This window comes from Mytilus edulis, chromosome 7 (assembly GCF_963676685.1).
Source record: "Mytilus edulis chromosome 7, xbMytEdul2.2, whole genome shotgun sequence".
Lineage (NCBI taxonomy): Eukaryota > Metazoa > Mollusca > Bivalvia > Mytilida > Mytilidae > Mytilus > Mytilus edulis.
Window position 1 is genome coordinate 25700406 of NC_092350.1, and position 11173 is coordinate 25711578.

General features: G+C 35.3%; 1 protein-coding gene across 2 annotated transcripts in view; it reads left to right on the top strand.

Annotated features, from left to right (window-relative positions):
* The window catches only part of LOC139481146 (low-density lipoprotein receptor-related protein 6-like), a 28071-nt gene extending 26547 nt beyond the window's left edge, over positions 1-1524 (top strand). For both annotated transcript variants that reach the window (XR_011654566.1, XM_071264261.1), the window contains exon 5: positions 6-1524. Coding sequence is in view for 1 of the 2 variants with exons in the window: in XM_071264261.1 (XP_071120362.1) it covers positions 6-322 (317 nt within the window). In the remaining variant the exon portion in view is untranslated. The remainder of the gene's footprint in view (positions 1-5) is intronic.
* Positions 1525-11173: the final 9649 nt, after the last annotated feature.

Sequence of the window (11173 nt, forward strand, 5' to 3'; positions counted from 1 at the left end):
TTTAGATTATGATGAACAAATGATGTATTGGATTATTGATGAAAGTAATGAAATAAAATCAGCAAACTTTGATGGGACTAATATTAAAACGGTCATGAACCTTAATGCACATGGCGGCAAATATGACAATATTGCCATTCGCATTTCTACAAGTTACATTTTCTTTACTGAATATGGCAAGTTATTTAGGATGAATAAAACGACTGCGACCTCGCCAACTCTATTGTATACCGACACTAAAAGTATTAACAGCTTATATCTTTATGAACATACAGGTAAGAAACGTCATAAATTCAGTCTTGAAAGAAATGATATTTCGTAACAAATAACATTTGAAACTGTTTAGAAAAGCTCACTCGATGAAAGATTATTTTGTTTTAACAAATTTTTATTCGACCGCATTTTGATATGATTTGTTTTTATTAATTATTATTCAATACTGGACAATAGTGATTTATGACAATGGTTATGGCAAATAAAATGCAAAAGGTGCTTCTTTGATCATTCATGTCAATTCTTTTAATCAAGTTCAAATCCAATGCTTTACCAAACTTTTATTATTTGTATTTCTGTGTACATATATTTTATTATAACTTTACGTTTTTGTTGATATGGCTTGAATTGCTTTGTATTTATATTCTAATTTATTTGCATGCTTTCAATGTTTTATACGTTTAGAATTAACGAAAGTATCATTTTTCAATATTTTACAGTGTTATTTTCATTGAGTGACTATCATGATTGTATATTTGAATATCGATAAATATGTCTGTTTTATTGAGTATTGATTTTGACATTGACATATGACGTTCTTTAAATTTTGCAATTTAACAAACAGTAATGCAGATAGGGATATTCTAGATTGTACAATTTGTCCTTGCATTTGCAGGAGGAAATATGCAGTCACTCCCATTCTTTACCTTTATTTGCAAGTGCATTCTATGTTCATTATGAGTGTCATATTTTTTTCAATATTGAAATAATTTGGTACATCAGAAATATCTTTAATACATTACTAAGTATAACTTATTTATCACCATTCCTTCAAATTCTTCTTGAAGTATGTTATACATCTTAGCAGACGCCACAAAAGAAGACAGAATTGATGAAACTTACATTTAAGACATTAAAAGTAAACTTTGAATCTTTCATGAATAGTTTTTGAAGAGTTATCCTTAATTTAATATAGTAATGGGGAAATAGCTACGAGATATATAAAAATTGTACAGCAAGTATGGTTCAATCTTGTCAAAATAAGAAACATTACTAATAATTCGACCACATCGAATCCGTATTCATGTGACCTTTAATTCAACCCCTTATCTAGAGATTGATTACGCATAAATTATGCGTGTTCAGTTATTAAAAGGAAACACATGTCAACACTGAAAATGAAACAAAGGTAAATAATTTGATTGACTGATTTGATCGTCAAAACACCATTCTTATACATGTACAAATGATGATTTACATATATTGTTAACCTATAATATGAAATTAAACAGTCGTTGAAAAAATCGAATGTCCCGAAAATACAGACGAAACGTATATACATATTATCGAACCCATGTCTTGTTAGTTGGATTTTTTTAGACTTTTTACAATTTGGATATACATTTACGTATGTTATAAATCAAGTACTATGAGAATTTGAGTCAAATCTGTGAACATGAATTCGACAGCATTGCATCTTATATTTGTTTTATGTGATTATTTTTTAACAATTCTCAATCGTGAATATGCTTTCATGTTACTATTTTATTTTTCTAATAATAGTGATAATATAAGTACTGTTTTGAAGTTTTGTATTGTTATTTTCCTTATTTCTTAATTCTTATTAAATCATTTATGATGGTTAAATGATATTGAATGTATATCTTAGTAAATGTATCAACAAATTTAAACCAAATTGATTTCCTTGAAAGATAATATTTCTTCTTTCATTTCAATACCTTTTGTGTGAGCTTTAACGAAAGAAAAGACCACGAAGAATGTTCATCATTTTTATGTGATACGAAAGAAAGTTATTTGGAATAGTAAGTATTTTTGATATGGAAGAAACCAAAGCAGTTATTTGAAAAAGTGAGTTTTCCACTTTGTCAATATGTCATCTTCTGCTTCTTTTTTACTATTTTTTACCTTAACTTGGCGTAATGAAATATACAAAACAGATATTGATTCATGTATTTTGAAAACACACATTACGATTCTATGTTAAGGAAACCAAAGAATTATTTAAAGGTATTGTATAGCACAGATGCCTTATTTTATAATGCTACTGACTGAAAAACGCAGTATTTTGCCAACTTTATCAAACATTATTTGTTTCTAATTAAATTCTTGTTAATTATTTATTCTAAACTAATGAAAAACATCATGTTATGTAGCTGAAAAAAATCATGCTCATCCGAGCATACACCTTTTCTGGTGACTTCAAAATATAAACAACTTGAGACTTGTGAAATTTGAGAGACACACAAAGCTTTGAAATAGCAGTTTGACAATTTGAGATCTTTCATTATTATTAAATACCAAAACAGTGCATCAAATGAAGTGTATCTTAAAAAATAAACATGATTTTTGTCGAGCCTGGACTTTTGTCGCAGAAAGCTCGACATAGGGATAGGTATTCGGCGGCGGCGTTAGCTAACTTCTTAAAAGCTTTATATTTTGGAAGGACGAAGACCTGGATGATCCATACTTTGTATATAGATGCCTCATGATACGAAGTTTCCGTCGGTCACATGTCCAATGTCCTTGACCTCATTTTCATGGTTCAGTGACTACTTGAAAAATAGTTCAGATTTTTTGTTATGTTAAATTCTCTCTTATTATAAGTAATAGGATAACTATATTTGTTATGTTCGTACCTTCCAAGGTCCTCAAGCCCAACAGACAGTTTTCATTTGACCACGACCTCATTTCCTGGATCAGTAAAGAAGGTTAAGTTTTTGGTGGTCAAGTCCATATCTCAGATACTATAAGCAATAGGTCTAGTATATTTGGCTGTAAGGTGTACAAGTCCAACTGGCAGGTGTCATCTGACCTTGACCTCATTTTCATGGATCATTAGTTAGAGTTAAGTTTTTGTGTTTTCGTCTGTTTTTCTTATACTGTATGCAATAGGACAAAAGAGATGATTTCAGCTCCCTAATTGTGAATTTTCATTTTCAACTAAAAGTTCCAAATGGTGGAGTTGAAATCATCACTTTGTAAAGTTAAGGGACGCCATTACGAGTTGGTTGACCGTATGGAATATTCGTTTCACAAATTATATCGGATATATCGTAACTACAATCCCGTTCCCCTTTTTTACGAATTTGACCTACCAAATTAGCCTATTTACCGCCTTTGTAATGACACGAACACCACCACGGGTGCCACGTGTGGAGCAAGATCTGTTTACCTTCGTGTTGCTGTTGTACCCGTATTTGTGACATTTTTACCTATTGAGTCTGTTTGTTTTGTTCACACATCGTTGTCAATATATTAGAATTTGATGTGACAGTCATAAAAGTGAAGGATTTAGCTAGCTTTAAAAACAGGTTTAATCCACCATTTCCTACAAAAAAAAATGTCTGTACTAAGTCAGGGATATGACAGTTGTTATCCATTCGTTTGATACGTTTGCGCTTTTGATTTAACCATTTGATTATTAGGGACTTTCTGTTTTGAATTTTCCTCCGAGTTCAGTATTTTTGTGATTTTACTTTTATCCAAAATCATTAAGAAGACGACTTACTTTGTCATCACTCAATCATCAATCAAACACAATCAATTACATGTATGTTTTGGCTCAACATTGTTGTACATGTATGAAGAAGAAAAAGTTCTTATTAACTTGATCAAAAAAAGGTGAACTCCCACCACTACTTTTTTTACACAATGTACCGTAAGGATGTACATATTTCTGCTGTGACAGTAATATTTTTTCCGGAATGATCTTCGGACGAACAAATCGCCCGCGCAGAAATATATGGAACAGTTCATCGTTAATAGACCTTTTTGTCCGCATTTTGCTACGACTGCATTACCTAATGCTGAATTAGTTATGGGTAGCTTTTGTTACGGTTCCTTCCAATACGTATCATTGAAGGGTTGTGTCATTTTTCATTTAGTATCCGAACCATTTGACATTGAAGGATTCTTTATCCTAAGACCTACCACGTAAAAACCTGAAGAATTTCTGTGCACCGGGATTTCCAAGATTCCTTGAACTTGACGCTTCATTTTTTTGTAAAACAAAACAGTTTTCTGATTAGTAGCTTTGTGTTGCCAATATGAAAGGTGACTACGAACATTCGATTATAAATTCAATCTGTAAATCTTAAGAAAATGTTTATTTCTATTGGAAAATTCAAAAGCAATTATTGAGTCAACTGTTTATTGTTATTCTTTGCTTTATATGTTTTACGAACCATTTAGTCTGCGTTGAATAATACCTATAACATTGAACGATCGACCAACTTGTAGTATTGACACCCCACAATTGAACAAACTCACTAGATGGTTTGCTTGATGATGTCAAAATTAACAGAACTGAATTATCAAAAAGCAAACAGACCATTGAATGGATCTAATATCGACCCACGGACCAAGTACAAAATGTATCTACAGAATCTCTCTTCGGGTTTTGATTCCAGCACAGTAAGTCCGATACATGGACCTGAGACGGAGCGTTCTCAGAATCAAACTTCAACTGATCGACGCTACAGGCAACCCCATTGCCAAAACAACTACGTGGCTTTTGTTGATCTATGTTTGCATTCCATCTTTTTGCAAGTAGACTGTTATCTTCAACAAATTTAATCTTCCTTCAGAAAACTGGGGAGTACTTATCCGTTGAAGGCTTACATAGATACCTTACTGAACATAGGTGCCAACGACTTCATTCGGCGTACCTCGTAATTTTTTAAAAAGATACGGCAGGTTATCACGACGACACTAACGTACAAACGGAATATACTTGCGCTCCAGATACACAGACGAGGGACGCATCTTGAATAATGGAATAGACAATTCACTCCAAGCAGTAATGTTCGCTCAATAGTCTATCGTTGAAGTTCTTCGGGAATGCGACTGTCTTGTACCCTGTTGTAGGCAGTCGCTTTAATACTGCCATCGTATCGGTGGGCGAATACAGTCACTGCGAGAACAATGTGTTCCAAAGTAAAGTTCAATCTATGTTAATTGTGGCACTCGTCAACAACGAAGCCTTCAACGGAAGTAATAATAGGTCATCGTTCAATTTCCAGGCGTACGACTGTGCTTTTGTGGGGGTTTTACATCGACGGACAGACATTTCCAGCTAAACTTTTGCCGGCAAGAACTAAGTGGAAGTATAAAGGGGCCTGGCTGTTTTTACAAGTAACGTGTTTATCATTAATTTCCAATACTCGGACACCAGGGATTTCAATACCAAGCGCAGATAATATTGTATTTTAGAACCTCGTTTTGGTAACACCCTACCTGAAAGCATCACTGAGCTCATGCACGCTAAGCTTTCAACGATCATACACGTGGACCAATCCCACAGCGTCTTACTCTAAAGAACAACTTAGAACTGGAAGAACTGTTACAAAACTATCCCGTACCGGCTGAAGCGCGAACATCGATCTCGTTGAGATGATCATCAACGATAATCTATAATTATCGTTACGTCCATCGTCTGTCTGACAGTGCAAAACAGCATGAACGAGCTGTGGATCACTCTACTGAGCATTGTCATAGGTTATTCTCTACCCAGTATCTCGCTGAGGAAAACATCAGAAAGACTTCGGAGAAGACAGAGCATCATGGGGTATCCATTTTTATCGTGCATGCGCATCATAGGGCAAACGAATTCTTGAAAAACGCCTTTTGTCTACATGTTATTGTAACAATTGGATGGCATGTATGTCAAAGACCCGCAAGTAAAAGTGCTCTGTTGTTATGGCTACTCCAATCTCTCTTTGACAAGATGGAAGAGACAATACCTCGACTTACTTTTCACAATGGCTTACCACGTGCACTGATGGAGACGAACGAGGAATTTATAGCTGATAACAGTTTACCGCTTGATCGTGTTGGATGACTTGATACATCGTGTGGTACGTAATGTCAACATGGAACTATTGTTCACACAGGGGTCGCATCACAGACCACTATATCCCGGAAGCTCGAATATCTCACCAAGTTCTTAAATCACGCCGTTTCTAGGCTGTTAAGATATCTTATGTCATGATTAATTGTTTTTGTCCATGATGGTTCCGCCGTATGAGCTCTTTCCTTCCAGTTTGGACGTATCGGCGATGATGGCTTTATTAGAATGAAATCAACCATTCGACCGACGATTGTCACTCACTATCACAATGACAGCGATGCAGCGTAAATCAAATCACCTTAAAAAAAAATTGGAAACCTCCATACCGTGTTCCTAATACCATTTCAGCAGTGGAGTGGCAATCATTATTTGTCCAGAATCGTTTTCGTAACCCACTTATTAGAAGACAAGGTTTGTCAGAAAATTCGAATCGTCGGACATGATCCTGCATGTGTTCGCCGATAATATCGACCTCAACAGAGGTAGTATTCAAAAGTTGTCATGTTCGCAAGTTGAAAATGTGATGACTATACGCTGGAACTTGGATGTCGCATTCCATCATTCAAAAGAGTCGATCGTTCTAAACAACTTGGTGGTTTCCGGGAATTACAGAAGGCTTTTAAGATGTCGTCTCCTAGAATCTCGCCTTTCCTGGCCTGTCGTCCTTCGTGCTATTTCTGCTCTTTGACTGTCTTTGTTTTCTACAATTTTTATCATGTCAGTCATATCCGTGAAATTGATACACGGTGTTTGATTGCGCATTGAATCCGTCCACCGGATAGGGACCGATCTTATTCTCTTTGCCCATGTTAATTTGTGCTGGATATGAAGACCCTGTGTAATGTTAAGGTACTCCATCCAGTCATACATCAGAGCGTATTTATCTCTTGTTTTCTATCCTTCATCCAAACGACGACGAACAAAGGCTCCAGTCGGCACTTCCTGGTCGATGGTCCACAGATAGAAAGACAAGGATTCTTCTGACATGGTTTTCCGGATTGTTCCGAAAGTACGATAGTCCACTTTTGGTAGTGACGATAGAGAATGACGAACGGACCAACAGTTCAATTGTGTTTAACGGTGTGATATAGAGCACTATTGACTTCGGCGAAGAGGGCAAAAAAAAGTAAAATCACAAAAATACTGAACTCCAACGGAAAGTCCCTAATCAAATGGCAAAATCAAAGGATAAAACACATCAAACAAATGGACAACAACTGTCATATTCCTGACTTGGTACAGGCATTTTCAAATGTAGAAAATGGTGGATTGAACCTGGTTTTATAGCGCTTAACCTCTCACTTGTACGACAGTCGCATCAAATTTAATAATATTAGGTAAAAATGTCACAAATAAAGATATAAAGTCTAATTCGGTAAGTCACATTCGTGCAAAGGGAACGGGGTTGTAGACACAAGGAACATATCCGATATCATCTATATAACAGATATTCCATAACGGTCAACCAACTCGTAAAATTTACGAAGTGATGATTTCAGCTTCCCAATGCTTCACTCTTCGTCGTAAAGTTTTGTTTTCAACCAACCCTCATAGTCAATTTCTAGATATAAATCCTAATCAAGTGACAAAATCAAGAGCTCAAACACATCGAACGAAGGGATAACAACTGTCATATTCCCGACTTGGTACAGGAATTTCCTATGTAGAAAATGGTGGATTGAACCTGGTTTTATAGCGCTAAATCTCTCTTTTATGACAGTCGCATCAAATTCCGTTATTTTTAAAACGATGCTCCGGCTGTCGACTCATATTGAAGAACATACATCGTGCGAGTCAAGATACAAATATGGACGATTTAAAAACGATTTCTTGCAAAACAGGCGTCGTTGTTGTTTCTTTGGAAGTGTTGTCTGAACCGTGAATGTCTAGTTGCTTGGCCAAGTATGATTTGACCAGATGCATGTCGTACTAGGCCGAATTGAATCCCAAAACGACGGTTTGGATGCAGTAATCATCGAGGTTTTCCTTAAGCTTGAGAAAGACGTTTTTCACCCTCTCGACGTGGTTTTACATTCTTCATCGTCCAAACATGCATCTAATTTATATTCATCGTCGTCGTCCTCCTCAAGGACAGCTCTCATTAGATGATATCTTGTTGTCGTACTGACATCGGGATTTGTAGACGGTAAAGGCTACACTATCATTCCATAATTGATAGACGTCGACGTTGGTCTTGAAGCAATGTTTGAAATAGGCTATTTGATGTAGTGGTAAATCCTTGAATTTCTTGGCATCAGTTTTGACGTGTAGCTGTTTATCTAGAGCAAACTGGATTCATTTATCGGGCAGTCGTTTGGTGTGCAAATCCAGTTACAAAATATATATGTCCTTTGAGGACGGTCAGACATCGGAAATTGCAACTAGTTTCTTATTACTTTTATTCAGATCGATGATCGATTTAGATGCAGTAATATACTCTGGTAACTGGTTGTCGATATATCACAAGGGATAGTTCAAATAGTATAGAACGAACCTGACGTTGGTGATCAGGTAGGATTTCCACTTCGCATAAGGTCGAAACGTTGAAGACTGAGTCGCAGTCATACACATTTGTACGTCTTAAAATGTAGATGAAACGCTGTAATAGAGATTCATTGGCATACCCTAAAAAATAGTGCTATTAAGACTGATTTTCTTGCTATAGTCGATTTGTTTTGCCTGTTCCATAAGTTGTGGGACAGTGAGGTCGCTGGTCAGTGGGACGATATACGTAGAAGAACTTTCCTTTCGATTCTATAAATGAGAGGTGCATTTCTTTTTTTAAACTGTCATCATCGTCGATTTCCCATGGTGCTTGGTCGAGATTTAATGGCACCAGCTCCTATCTGTTTATGTTCCTTCATGCTGTACTGTTGACTTCTGTCCGGAAATTGGGAAGTGCACCAGAGACACTGGTATGAACTGGGTCACGGTTGTAAAGAGATTGAACAAATTAACCTTTCGACTTAATAAAAATAGGTTATTACGATCCTTTCACTTTAAATTTAATTGATCTTTTGTTTTAAACTTTACCCCTTTAATATCGCTAAAACTTAATCACTTGAATATCTGATCCACTACAAATCAATCCCTTGAATGTCGCTGCAACTAAAATTTTTGAATATCGTTTAAAATTGTAATTAAATTCCTTCTAACATTCTTTTTTAATCTTTCGACCTGATTAAAATAGGATATTATTTATGTCTTGAGTTTTTATTTATTACTTGAGTTTTTTTACAACTATTCCCTTGAATGCTGTTTAAAAATACAATTGATCTCGTTTTAACAACTGAATTTTTCGACGTGATAAAAACAGGATATTTCGATCCTGAGAAAATGATTTACAACTTAATCCCTTGAATGTCTTTAAAATATCTTCATTTTAATCCGATATAACATACTATATACTTTTTTGATAAATGAGCTGACATGACAATCGATGTTTCTTTAAATCTTGCTTCTATTTGTATTTCGTTTCACAAATTGTGTACCGATATCCCCCCCCCCCCATATGACTTATATCGTGATTTACATCAAAAAAATAAACAATAAGGGTATTTAAATCAAAGCGCTGTAAGCACTGTAGGCAGTTAGCCAAAAACCAAGGCAAACATAATTATGAAAACTGTGGCAATGTTGCTTCAATTTTTTTTAAAGATTTAAAATAACAAACATTAAACATTCATATAGAATTGTACATTTATGTTCATTTAATGAATTAATTATTAAGGCAAATAATTCATATTTTATCAAGGTTTTCAATAGCAACGTATATATCAAGTATATTTTTTTTCATGGTCACGAGTCTCGAGTCAGCAGTGGTACAAATTCGCAATGATTGCAGTTCTTCTAGTTGATCGTAATTGTTCGTATTAGTTGACTGTTAGTATTTCAAGTTGACTTTAGTACGAGCTTGTAAAAGGATGAATGGACTTGCTTCCCTGGAAAGATAACTGCGTTTGTGTTCTACAGTACAAAAGTTATGAGACACAAATCAGACAAATGTTTACTACTACAGGGATCAATAGTGAGGTCTGACTGACATGTCCATAGTAAATGTAAATGACTCCCACCTTCAACCCATGTCCATGATGTCTAAGTTTGGAATAAAATGATAGGTGTTAGATCTAGCAAAGTGATATGCATATGTGACGCCTATGAGATTGACCTTGTATGTCATTCAATCTTTTTGAAATGACAAACAGGAATGAATATGGTTTAGGAGTTGGTATCTCAATCTTTTACAAGTTCTCAAAACACACACAAGAGGGTGTGAGTGACCCTAGGGACTTCCCCTATTTTTCATTTGATTTTTAATATTGTCCCATACATGAATATATATATGGTTTAGGGGTGGGGACCCCAGTGACTTCCCCTATGGGGATCTCATTTGTTTCCAAGTTATCAAACAGGATTGGGTAGGGTGACCCTAAGAACTCTCCCTATATTTCATTTGATTTGTTCTTTTGTCCCATACAAGAAACTGTATGGTTTAATTTAAGGTTAGGATCTCGACTGTTTCCAAGTTCTCAAACAACAGGAGGGGTTGGCCGCAGGGACTTCCCCTATATTTTATTTGAATTTACTTATTTTAAGACTACTGACGCAGTTGACTACGTATTGACGACAAACAATATTCCTACGACTTTTGCCATTTGGGAAATCTAAACTACATGTCTTTAGAAATTTTCGGCGATTAAACATTTAATACATTTGTTCCTTGACAGCTTAGCCAAAATCTCTTGGGATAATAAACTACATAAAGATTCCTTATGTGCCCTACTTCCTATGTACAACTTCAAAACTTTTGGATAAAACGACGATCATTTAAGGTTTTTTTGATCATATTTTTTGTAATCAAGAATTAAAATTATGAACAAACTGTCCAATTAGTTATGAATAACATTAATATCCAGCTAGATAATAACAATGGCACATATTTCAGCATTTATTGGGTAGAACACAAATCTAGGGTGCTCGCATAAGGCAGCTTAACTGCCTAAAAAAACACACTTTACAGTATCAGAGATGATTTCATCTTCCCAATTGTGAACTTTCCATTTCTACGTAGCAAATTTCTAGCAGCACCTG